The 12,317-nt window shown below is 46.0% G+C and overlaps 1 protein-coding gene across 5 annotated transcripts in view; it reads right to left on the bottom strand.

Moving 5' to 3' along the window:
- Positions 1-2,737: 2,737 nt before the first annotated feature.
- Positions 2,738-12,317, bottom strand: part of PTK2 (protein tyrosine kinase 2) — a 183,092-nt gene continuing 173,512 nt past the window's right edge. For all 5 annotated transcript variants that reach the window (XM_065753630.1, XM_065753628.1, XM_065753629.1 and 2 more), the window contains 5 exons: positions 9,093-9,132; positions 8,361-8,464; positions 5,039-5,194; positions 4,130-4,210; positions 2,738-3,213 (listed from right to left, as the gene is read on the bottom strand). In XM_065753630.1, coding sequence (XP_065609702.1) covers positions 3,001-3,213; positions 4,130-4,210; positions 5,039-5,194; positions 8,361-8,464; positions 9,093-9,132 — 594 coding nt within the window. In that variant the 3' untranslated portion in view covers positions 2,738-3,000. The remainder of the gene's footprint in view (positions 3,214-4,129; positions 4,211-5,038; positions 5,195-8,360; positions 8,465-9,092; positions 9,133-12,317) is intronic.

Below are 12,317 nucleotides of genomic sequence, written 5' to 3'. Positions count from 1 at the left end.
GGCCTGGAGGATCTCCCCTATGAAGAAAGGCTGAGTGAACTGAGTCTCTTTAGCCTTGAGAAAAGAACACAGAGAGGGGACCTGATCCAGGTTTATAAATAATCTGAGGTGTGGGGGACAAAGTGGCAGGGTCAGACTCTTTTCAGCAGTGTGTGGAGACAGGACAAGGGGGAATGGACAGAAACTGCAGCACAGGAGGTTCTTTACAGTGAGGGTGATGCAGCACTGGCACAGGCTGCACAGGGGGGCTGTGGAGTCTCCTCTGGAGATGAATTTAAGACCCACCTGGATGCCAACCTGTGCAACCTGATGTAGGGAACTGCTTTGGCAGGGGGTTGGACTCAATGATCTCCTGAGGTCCCTTCCAACCCCTATGATTCTGTGATGCAGTGATTCTCTTAAATTAATTAGTGCTTCCAAAGGATAGCTGCACTACCTCCAGTGACAAAACTGGCTGTCCTTGTGGGGTTTTGTAGTTGTCTTCGTTGGTTCCTCGTGCTCAGCACTGATGAGGATGAGTAACACAGCTCCTGCTTTCATTCGCAGTATGGACAAAGATGAAAACGTTATCACAGTGAGAGTGGGATGTGGTTGGGTTTAGCAGGAGTGCTGCTGCTCAACTGTACTGCAGCCTCTTGAAGCTGGGACAGCTGGAGTCGGTGCTCTGCAGCAGTGTGGCTATCAGTTCACAGAACCTGATGGGTGTAGCAGTGACTGTGTGTTTCAGAGCACAGCTGCTGAGCTCCAGCCTTGCGGAAAGGCTGGAAGGGTGTAGCTACAGTGAGAAGAGGAGGGGGTTTTGTTCCATGTGTAGAGTAGTGGGAGGAACACAGTGCACTGCCCCACCTCCCTACAGAGCTAAAAAACCCAAGGGATTTTTTGGAAGGCACCTCACTGGCAGCAGTACACGTACCCCCCCACTGCTGCCAACCACGCAGCTACCACCATCAGAAGAAGCCTGCCTTGATCCTGTGCTCTACAATTAAGAGGGAAAATTCATTTCTGAAGATGGCTCAACTCTTGTATTTCTTCATGGACGATCGCTGCTGCTCCTCAAGTTAATTCTTGACAGCCTGGGGATAAACCAAAGCAGAACTCACCACAAGTCGGATAGGCTGAACAGCTGGGCTGAGCTCAATGGGATGAGGTTCAATAAGACCAAGTGCCGGGTCCTGCACTTTGGCCACAATAACCCCATGCAATGCTATAGGCTTGGGGCAGAATGGCTTGAAGAATGTAGAGAGGAAAAGGACCTGGGGGTGTTGGTTGATGCTCGGCTCAACATGAGCCAAGAAGGTGGCCAAGAAGGCCAACAGCATCCTGGCCTGTATTAGAAATAGTGTAGCCAGCAGGAGCAGGGAGGTGATCATCCCCCTGTACTCAGCTCTGGTACGGCCGCACCTCGAGTACTGTGTTCAGTTTTGGGCCCCTCACTACAAGAAGGACATTGAGGCCCTGGAGCGTGTTCAGAGAAGGGCAACAAAACTGGTGAGGGGTCTGGAGCACAAGTCTTATGAGGAGCGGCTGAGGGAGCTGGGATTGTTCAGTCTGGAGAAGAGGAGGCTCAGAGGAGACCTTATTGCACTCTACCACTTCCTGAAGGGGGGTTGTGGTGAGGAGGGGGTAGGCCTCTTCTCCCTGAAAAATAACGACAGGACGAGAGGGAATGGCCACAAGTTGCGCCGGGGAAGATTTAGATTAGACCTGAGGAAACATTTTTTCTCTGAAAGTGGTCAGGCACTGGAATGGCCTGCCTAGGGAGGTGGTTGAGGCACCATCCCTAGCGCTGTTCAAGAAGCGTTTAGATGAGGTGCTAAGGGATTTGATTTAGTAGTTCAGTGGGTAGGGATAGTGATAGGAGGATGGTTGGACTAGATGATCTTGTAGGTCCTTTCCAACCTTATGAACCTATGAACGAGCTCTGCAACGCGCACGTGCACAACACAGCCAGAACGTCACTGGTAACACCTTTTTAATAGGTCAAAGTAACTGTACAGTTCATTATATTCTTCCTGAGAATAATTTATATCCCTCAACAGCAAAAAGGGAGTGCGGTTTTTGTTTTAACAGAACAGATGGCATAATTGGAAAACCAAGGAAGGTCTAATTACACTGCTCTAACTCCTCCCAGGCAAAACAGACAAAAGGATGGGTTAGTTAGCTACGGGGGGTTTAAAATAGTCAACATGGCTTTAATCTGTCTTTATAAATTATATAAAAATGGGGGACATGAATGGTTACGGGACTCCTCTTAAGTGCAGCTCTGAGTTGCTCTGGTACAAAGCAGCATTTTCGCTTCCAAGGAAAACAACATTGCTACAAAAGAACTGGCACGTTATCCTGGTGAAAAGGAAGAGAGTTTTCAGTTGTGTCCTACAGCTAGATCCAACCAAACGCGGCACACGGTCACGTCAAAGTGAAGGGCAGGAGGATGAAGAGGGCTCTAGTTCGTCTCGAAACGACCGACGTCTTGAAAATATAGCTTTTTTATTTTCTTTCTCTGTAAATTGTGATTAGCATATTGCGACGTAAGTGTCCTAATTAAAAAAAAGAAATTCCAGTCTGGAGAGTTCATACACTGTGGGCAAGAACTGTCAGCCCTGAGGTTTCCCGGAGTTCTTCAGCAATACCTCGCTCTGCTCCGCTGCTCCAGCAGTTCTGGCTCTGAGATTCCGTGGCAGCTCTGGGCAAAGCGCGGCCGTGCGACGGAGCCAACCGCGCTGCGCTCAGCGCCGTGACTTCCCCAGGACTTCTGTACAAACCTCACCCGTGCTAATGCCACCTTCTGGACCCCAGGCCAGCTTGGCTTTATGATACAAAAACACGGTTAACCTTTTGTAATGGGAGAGAACCGACAGCTGTCGGTCAGGGCTGCTGAAGCAAGAGGTGCTGGAAGGCCAGGAGCACACTGGGTTTAATCCTCACTGCTGGTGGAAGGTGAACTAATTCCTTTCGCAAGCAGAATTCTTCAACAGGCAGATGAAACTCTTCCCTCAGTGCTTAGTGCGGCCTGGCCTGGCTGATCATTTTCAGTCTGGCTTGATCGATGACATCCAGCAAGTTCTTGGCGTCCACAGCCAGAGCGTGAGCAGCTGTCAGCATTTGCTTCTTGTACTCCTGCTGCAGGCTGGTCATGACGTACTGCTGGGCCAGCTTCATCTTGTTAATGAGCTCAGCCAGGTCAGAGTTCAGTAGCTTCTGGGCCATCTCGATCTGGAAAAACAAGAGTGGGTGAGCTGCACAGGTTGGTAGCAGCACTGTCTGCCCTCCCCACGGAAGAACATCACCCTGTGAAACCCTGAGAGCTGCCCCCTTCAAGCTGGAGTCACCATGTGGGGCCAGCGACACTTCTGTGCTCACTGCACAGAGACCAAGAGCTGCCTTGTCAGCCACAGAGACACCTGCTGCCACCCACAACACATCACCGAGTTTTAGCTCAAGTTTTAAGTGTTAACACCCAGTGCTGGGTTTCCAGGTTCCTATTATCATCTCCTTTGCTGCTATCACTGTTGATTAGAGGTAAAGCAGGTAAAAAAGGCAGGTACAAGCAATACAGCTGAAGTCTCTATGGTTGTCTAAGATAGCATGTAACAGTCCTCTGGCTTTCTCAGTACCACACTCATTCAAGAATTTGGAAGAGAACAGTTTTATTCCTCACTCTTGTGAACTATGCTGAAATATCCCATTAATTTCCTATCCTAAATAATGTTACATGGGCTATTTTCTCATCCAGCTGCATCACTATATGCTCAATTACCCACCCATAATGACTTTATGTGCAAGCTGTATTTCATGGGAAACTGGAGTTGTACTAACACACAGATGGTGTCCCTGTGCATTACAACACTGGGTTCATGTACGCACTGCTGACAATTCTTATTTAAACTTCTGATAGGCACACACTGTGTGCTCCTTCATCCAGCTGGAGCATCTTCACTTGAGGCAATAAAAGCCTACCTCCACACAGCAATTTGATTCTAACAACATTAATTTGCTCAAGAATTATAATCCAAGAGTTCGTAGTGCTTACTGAACACAAATTTGTGTGTGTGCAAAGAAGAGAGAACCCAAAGTGGCTGTTCTGGCTGAGGCTTGCTCAAGCTGCAGCAGGTGAGTGAGCTTTGCCTACCTCTCTGTGGGTGCTCGCAGGAAGCACTGGCAGTGACTCATCCACCGTTGCTAGCAAGGTTCTCAGTGCCAAGCCGACCTCCTAAGGAGAAAAATGAATAAGTAAGGAAGTAACAGACACAGGACAACCCAATAGGACAACCCAACAGGACAACTCTGCTTTGATTCAGTCGCTTCTCTCACATACATCGTGACAACACACATCAGACCACGTTAAGTATTTTTAAACTAATACGAAGTTGGAATGAATGGCGTTAAGGTAACACTGCTGAGTGACTTCAAATCACAGAATCACGAAGGCTGGAAAAGATTACTAAGATGACCTTGTCCAAACGCTGACCCATCACCACCACGCTCACTAACCATGTCCCTCAGTGCCGTATCTCCATGTTTCTTGACACCTCTGGTGACTCCACCACCTCCCTGGGCAGCCTGTTCCAGGGCATTACCATTCTTTCAGAGAAGGCATTTTTCCTAATATTCGACACGAACCTCTCCTGGCGCAATTTAAGTCTATTACCTCTTGTCCTATCCCCATGACAAGAGGCTGACCCCTGCCCCACCACAGCCTCCTTTCAGGCAGCTATAGAGTGCTACAAGGTCTTCCCCAAATCTCCAAACTAAACAATCCCAGTTCCCTCAGCCCCTCCCCACAGACTTATGCTCCAGACCCTTCACAGCTTTGCTGCCTTCCTCTGGACACGCTCCAGGGCCTTGTTGTCCTTCTTGCAATGAGGGGTGCCCCATCCACAATTCCTAGTTTCACAGCATCAAAACAGAATGCCAAAGGGTTGGTTATAAATGTTTCTTCCATAAGTGAAATGCATGGAAGATATTACACAACTCCCTGTTTTTTGGAACTCTGTCATTCAGGAGAAAATTGAAACCAAGCTCAAAATGGCATCCTTACCTTTACCATGGGCACATACTCCTCCGGCGGAGCCGGCTGTATTTTACTGGACATTTCTATGACAGCTTTCACCAGCCCAGTTACATTCTCATAGACTTTGTCATTGGAGCGATCCAGGTTGGCTGTAGGAGGAGGGCTGATTTCCTGCGGCTTGATCTGGAAGCAGAGATGCACTGCTGAGCCTCCTGTGCCCAGCAGATGGGGCTCAGCAACCTCCCAGCCTGCAGAGATCACCGAGAGCAGCCAACCCGGGCCCCACTGAGCACACTGGCTCTTGGGTCTGAAGGAAGTTTCCTTCAGGCGTCCTGACTGAGCCCAATCTCTGAGTGACTCTGTGGAATCTACCAAAAATTCTCTGAAGAGCTCCCAGTGCAACTCCCATAGCAAAGAAAACTCGAGAAACAAGGACTATGGAATATCTGATTTACCAAAGTGGTTCGCTGTGATGGATAAACTCCACTGCAAGACCACTAGGTGTCATGTCCCTTGTTCCAGGAAGTGGCTTTCTCCACTACCACTGCATGCCACGCCCAAGCAATCACTCAGGGGAGAGGAGGGTCAAGAAATTGCCCATTTCCTTCCTATTGGCCATACAGTGTCCCTGCAGATCTGGGCCGGGCTCACGGCATCACATCACAGATGCAATAAGCACTGGTTCTCACAGCTGGCCCCTGCTAAAGAGATGCTTCACTGGAAGCAGCTGAGACTCTATACCAATGAAACCATGAAGTACTCGGAGGAAACTGTCTAAGGAAGGAGTGCAGGATTTGGTGCGCTACGATTCCCATTTTTTGCATTTCACTACTTGGTTACTGACAGCTGTTACAGAGATTCAATCTTGACACACTGATTGGAAAATACCTTAGGAAAAGGAACAGTGCAATTGCTGCAATCAGCAGGGGAAGGCCGTGATTCTAATTGGTTTCAGTGATCAAGAAGTTAAGAGAGTCATCTCGCAAAGTCACATGCAAAGACATATAGGAATAGGGCACGTACACACGCTCACGCACTGCTTACCCTCCATGGCTATTGTTGAGCAGAATGTGGGGGAAGGTTAAAGAAATTTACCAAAAGAAGGGAAAAAAAGAAAAACAGTATTAATAAAACTCAGCAGAAAAAAAAAAAACAAAACAACAAACCAAAACCAAACCATGTGTAGCAATAAGAGACCAGTTAAAAAGCCTGCAACAAAAATGCATCCTCAACAGTATCCACAGCCATCCGGGTTAGCTCATGGTCCATTTGTTACAGAAGCACCATGTGCTGACAACTGCTGTGCACCTGCGTAGGAGTGGAAGTGTTTGCCATGCACCCATGCTAACTTTTTACTGAACACATGGGGGAGAGATCATGCAAAGCTCGACAGGAGCAAGCCAGACTGGCAAGGAGCAAAAGGGTGAATGGAGCAGAGGGCATCTGCAACAAGTGGGAAAGGTGTCCTGTGAAACCCTGCTCCCTTTACAACATCAGGGATCTGTCACGACAGGAAATACGCAGTCGTGTAACGGTGCAGCTCCCGCTGCTGCTGATGAACAGCCACAGTCATGGTGAAGAACTACCAAGAGCCCACCCTAGATGCATTCTCTCCAACCCACTGAATTCCCATGTCCAGGGCCCAACATTTCAAGAGTATGGACCTCTGCAATTCTTAATAAATCAGTGTTGTCCTGTTGCCTGTTCTTTGAGCTAACATCAACATTAATACTCAGCAAGCTTTCACTTCAGGGGCTGCTTTGTGTGGGCTGGTTGCCTTGGCCTCAGCAGGTAACACTGAACTACGTTCTTCTTTGTGCCCTGCAGCTCCCTGAGGGTAAGCATGTCAAATCCTCTGATTTATATTTTTCTCCCAGAAAAGAGGGAATGGAGTCTGAAATGAACCCCAGAAGCATCTTCAGTTAAGGTCTGCAGATGCTAACAACACTACAACTTACTAAAACTTCATGGGCTGTTTTCTTGACAGTGTACGGCCATCCAATTGAATTCAGAACTTCTTTTCCCCTACCCTAGCAGTTGATTTAGTACACAGATCTTGTTCGTACTGACGACTTTGGCTGCTCAGATTTGTTTGTTGTCAAAAGCATGTATTTCAGAAAACATCTTCCATTTTCCAGTATCAGTAGTTAGAAAGGAAATTTCAGAGTAGTCAAGTTCAGTAACACATTTGTTACTGTTTTTTTTTAATATTATCTGAGGCTTGGCAGCTTGATAAGCACTGGTTTGCAGTAAATAATCCTGCTCAAACTCGCCAGTGCTGACTCTTAAATATTCAGATAATCTCCAATAACAAGAGAGCACGACTGAGACAGGCAGTGGCTGGAGGACTGTTCTGTGCTGAACACACTGCTGTGATGGCGAGTTGTGAACTTCATGGCCAGATGACCTAGATACTGTCTGTGTTTTCTTAAATCACCTAAACTAAGTGTCACCTATCACTACATCTGTCCCTACCACAACGTGGAATCCAGATCTTTGTTACAGAACTGTGGTGTGTGTGTACCAGCTGCACTTCTGTTAGAGCATTACTGGCAGAGAAGGCCCCGCCACTATTATATCTACCTGCTAAAAATGGCTGAAGTCAGAAACAGATCCCCTGGTTCCACTCAGGAGCCCCTTGAGGTCACTCGTGTTTCTATTCCTTAAGATTAGGAAAGTAAAGGAGACCCAAAGGCAGGGAATGAAACCTGAGGACATCATTCTGAAATCTGGCACAGCAAGAACGGTTTCCATTGACACCAGCTTCAATATCAGACACAGCTTCACAGCACCCTGCAACCTCTCTGCTACAGAACTCTCTGAAGTGTCACTTCTGGTTTTATTGCCTATCTGCTGGAGATGAGACAATGAATCAGAAAGCACCTCAGTGAGGGGTCAGAAAGTCCTGACTGTCCTCCCTGCAGCCAGTGGGTCTTAAGAGTCTAAGTGCTGCAGCAGGAGCATTCTGAGTATGGGGATCACGAGTGTGATCCTCATCTCACATCTGTGAGTGTCTCATGATCTGGGGATCATGAGTGTCATCCTCATCCTCAGCTCTGTACTCCTTCCTGCTGAGCAGAACTGCTGAGTCTACCTGAGAAGTCCTATGCTCCTCAAACTGAAATAAGCTCACCTGAGAAGGGCTCTAGGTGAGGAACATGCTGAAGTACTCACGGAGGACATGGGCACAGCAGTTAATTCCCACTGCATGTTTGTCCCATGGCAGTATTTACTTGGGAAGTTCCGTCACTTTTGCTTTCTGTGGTCTCTACTTGAGGAGCAGCTCAACTATCTCTACAGGGTAACACTTTGTTTTCTGAAATGTGTTTTGTATCACTGAGCACGGTACCTTCACGCCTTCATTGTAGCTGTCCACAGGGCTGTTGATGCTTGCCAGGCTGCCCAAGTGTGGGGCTCCAGGGCGTGGGGGTTTCTTTGGTGGAGCTGCATGATCTGCTTAACAAAACAAGTAACATGTTAGAGCACCAGCGTACCACAGGGACCTGCATCACTGCAGTCTGTCAACACTGCAAAGCCTACAATTGCTTTGCTGTAATGGTAGAGGAGATGTGTCTTACAGAAGATCCATTGTTGACACAAACTATGCTTAATTGTTTCTACTCAAGAAAAGCAGACTCAAAAAGGGATGGAACTCGTCCATCAGACACGTGCCCTGATTTTTGGGTGGCCCTGTGTGTGGAGCCACGAGTTGGATTTGATGATCTTTATCAGTCCCTTCCAACTTGGGATATCTACAGTGATTCCTGGCTGAAATCCCAGCTGTGACTCACTTTGAGACCGTGAAACCTCAGTTGAGCTGTCTATCTGTGTTTTGCATGTCAGAACTCCACGCACGGTGGAGTCCTACAAGGTGATTCAGCCTCGTCTAGACACTTCCTAGCTGCTCAAACAGTTCCCTGGATTTGCTGACTAATCTATGCAGACTGCATGGGGAATTTCAGCACCAGAACACCTCTGTGTAGTTATCCATAACTGAAACCACCCCTTGTATGGAAATCTTGACGCCTACTCACTATTACTTCAAGGATTCAAGATGACATTATGCAAACTTACTGCTTACCTGGTTTACCCACAGGCTGATATATGTGCTGGTTTCCAGCCTGTAAGATAAAATATGCATTTATAGCAGTTAGTACACAATTGCTCATAATTTCTCACCCACTGAAGACAGGCAGTTCTCAGCGCATTTCAAACAGTTAAAAACACTTCTCTATTCACCATCACCACCTATGCTGCTAACTGAAATTATATACAATTATACAGTAAGGATTAGATTAGACCTGAGGAAGCATTTCTTTTCTGAAAGAGTGGTCAGGCACTGGAATGGCCTGCCTAGGGAGGTGGTTGAGGCACCATCCCTAGCGCTGTTCAAGAAGCGTTTAGATGAGGTGCTAAAGGACTTAATTTAGTAGTTGGGTAGAGATAGTGATAGGAGGATGGTTGGACTAGATGATCTTATAGGTCCTTTCCAACCTTATGAACTTATAAGGAAAATATTTTCACTTCTTTTGTATTGCTCATGACCACATTGGCCTGAACACTGCAGTTTATCCTTCTTTGTTACTCAAACATCCTGGCATGTTCATGGCAGTTTTTCTTCTTTACTCAGAGATCAAACTGCAGAAGTCATGGTGCTGATGAAGAAATTGGAGTGCAGCAATGAGAAACCTATGGTATTTCTGCACGGCTGAACAGTGTCAATAATGGTGACAAGCTTCTGAGCTGTGAAGCTCTTGGTCAAGGTCAACTTGATTATAATTAATGCTAGATTCAAGTGATTGTCTTTGGTCATTATATTTAAACCACCTTCACACCAAGAAAAATGAAAATCTAGTCACAACCAAATGAATACCTTATGCAAAACTTGTCAGGTCACAAAAATAAAGTTACAAGCAAAGCAGTCGCATTTCATGCAAGCATTTTGGTATAATGAAGTTTCCATTATGAAGCAAAGCACTGCAGGCAGTTAGTATTTCAGATGCCTCGTGGCAAGATGTCTCAAAAAGGCACTTATTTTTAAATACAGTTTCCTGCAATGTCAGAGTACTTCCTTCCACCAGGACCGAAGGAAGCTGCTTCGTCAATACATAAAAAATGACATTCCAAAAATCTTAGAAAGTTCACTTTTATCAGTACAAAAATACAGCATTTGTTTCAGTTTGACTTCAGCTCTGGAGAATGCTATCACCACCTCTGTCTGAAAGCGTTAACTAATTAACTTTCCTTTCTGACCTTTAAAAGGTCTTTTTGGTGATGTCTTTTTGAACCTTGCTCTATTTTCAGGAACACAATCAGGTAACTGGAGCAGCAGTAGGACACTCACAACCCCTGGCTCACCTCTTCATTAACAAATCCAAAGGACACTCACAATCGTAGTTCAGCATTTATTCAAAGCTTCAGCTGGGCACTTACAGAAATTAATGTTACTGTTTTAAAACTCCAGGAAGATTTGACAAGCCTACTGTGCTCAGGGTTGCTCAGCACTTGATGAGACTGTTTTCAGCTGCTCACAACTTTTCCAAATTTCAACTGCGTGAACTGGAAGTCCCAACTCTAACTCTATGTTAAGTTCAATTCTATCTACATGTAAAACTTTCAGCATGTGGGCTCACGTAAGAACTTATTGCACAGGGAGGATTCTGGAGGAAGACACTAAGGAGTTCTTACAAGTTTGATAGTTGATACTGCAGCAGGTGCTCAAAGCTCCAAGCCCTGACACTCTTCTGCTGTTCTCACGTCTCTCTGAAACCCTTTGGCCAACCATCTCACACACTGCCCTACCACCATTAACCTTGCTCACACTGCTAACCTAGCTATTGCAAACCTGAGAACCCTGGGCAGGAGAGGTGGGGTGAGAGGAAGGAGGCTTAGTTCCACTATGAAACACCATCAGTGTTTACTTCCAAAAATATGTTGAAAGAATGTGAGCAAAGTTACACTCTGCTCCTTATTTCTTATCCACTCAATGAGAAGCTGAGATTGACTCACGGGTTTACCTCTCAGGTTGCCCCATGTGGAGTCATGAGTTGGATGTGATCCTTGTGAATCCTTTCCAACTCGGGATATTCTAAGCAATGGACATTTCTAACTGCAAATGAACTCAAGAGTTACGTTTCAAATGCATTAAGAATTACAGAAAAGCAAAAGCAAATTCTGGAATTGAATTAAGAGTCTCTCCTGCAACCCACTTTGTCAACAATCAGTTTTGTTCATGCTTGCTCAAGTGGGGTGTGAGTCCTACCCTCATCTGGGAATACAGGAAATTCCCTACAAGCAGTTTGAGATGCAAGTTTTTATTTAAGCACAGGCAAAGAAAGCAGCTTGCTGTACGTGAAGCTCACTGCCTCCTAGATGAAATCTCCGACTCCACCTCAACATCATCTTGCAGCACTCCCCTGAGTAGCACAAAATGCAACTTTACTCACTCTTTCAATATGATGCAACAATAGTTTAGACCTAACAGTAACTGACAGTCTGCTCCCTGCTCATGGAAAAAATCTTAACAGCTTCCAAACATGAGTAGCCAACTCCCAGAGACTGTGCTGGAGCATGTGATACATGACTCTACTTTGCAAATGCAGGAAGGGTCCTTCAACTCTTAGGTAGTGAAGAAACAGTGAAAGCAAACAGAATTGCAGCTCAGATGAACAAGGAAAGTGAATTTAAGATATGAACTTCCAAGAGAAGCTTTGATGGTGATCCCTGGAGACTGTCACTGGACGAAGCACTGAGTTTCTGCCTTTAACAGTCCCCAGCCAGACCCTCCTTTTCTATCAGCATGATTCAGAGGTTCCAATAGCAATTAAACAATTGGAGAGCTGTTTTTATTCAAACAGACAGCAGTTATGCCAGTAAGAATGAGTGCCACAGCTGTTGTCTGACAATAACGGAATGGCTGTGGGGTTTATTCCATTTGTTTCATTGCGGATCATTTACCCTAAACAGTTCTGAGTAACACGACGGTAACATTTACATTCCTTGTAAGAGAACCCTTCAGATATTTAAACAACTGCAGAAGTTATTTTAACCCTGCTTCCTGTTGACAGAAGTTTCAAAAAAGCATTTTTAAATAAAAGGCCCAACCATACATCACAGGAACGTTCAAAAATAACTGCAACATATTTGCAGAAACACTGCAGTATTGTTTCAAGGGGAAAAAAAAACAAAGAAACCCAACAACCAAGAAACCCCAAATCCATCCAAGTGCTGCACGACCAACGTTTGCCCTGTTCTGCTGTTCCCACAGAAGCTGAGCTCCTCGGAAAGTTGCAGAGCCGTGTAATGA

The sequence above is a fragment of the Cyrtonyx montezumae genome, unplaced genomic scaffold, assembly GCF_038088225.1.
Source record: "Cyrtonyx montezumae isolate F1298 unplaced genomic scaffold, pur_monq_1.0 scaffold_8, whole genome shotgun sequence".
NCBI classification, from domain to species: domain Eukaryota; kingdom Metazoa; phylum Chordata; class Aves; order Galliformes; family Odontophoridae; genus Cyrtonyx; species Cyrtonyx montezumae.
Note: the sequence above shows the minus strand (reverse complement) of the source record. Positions and strands in the feature narration are given on the sequence as shown.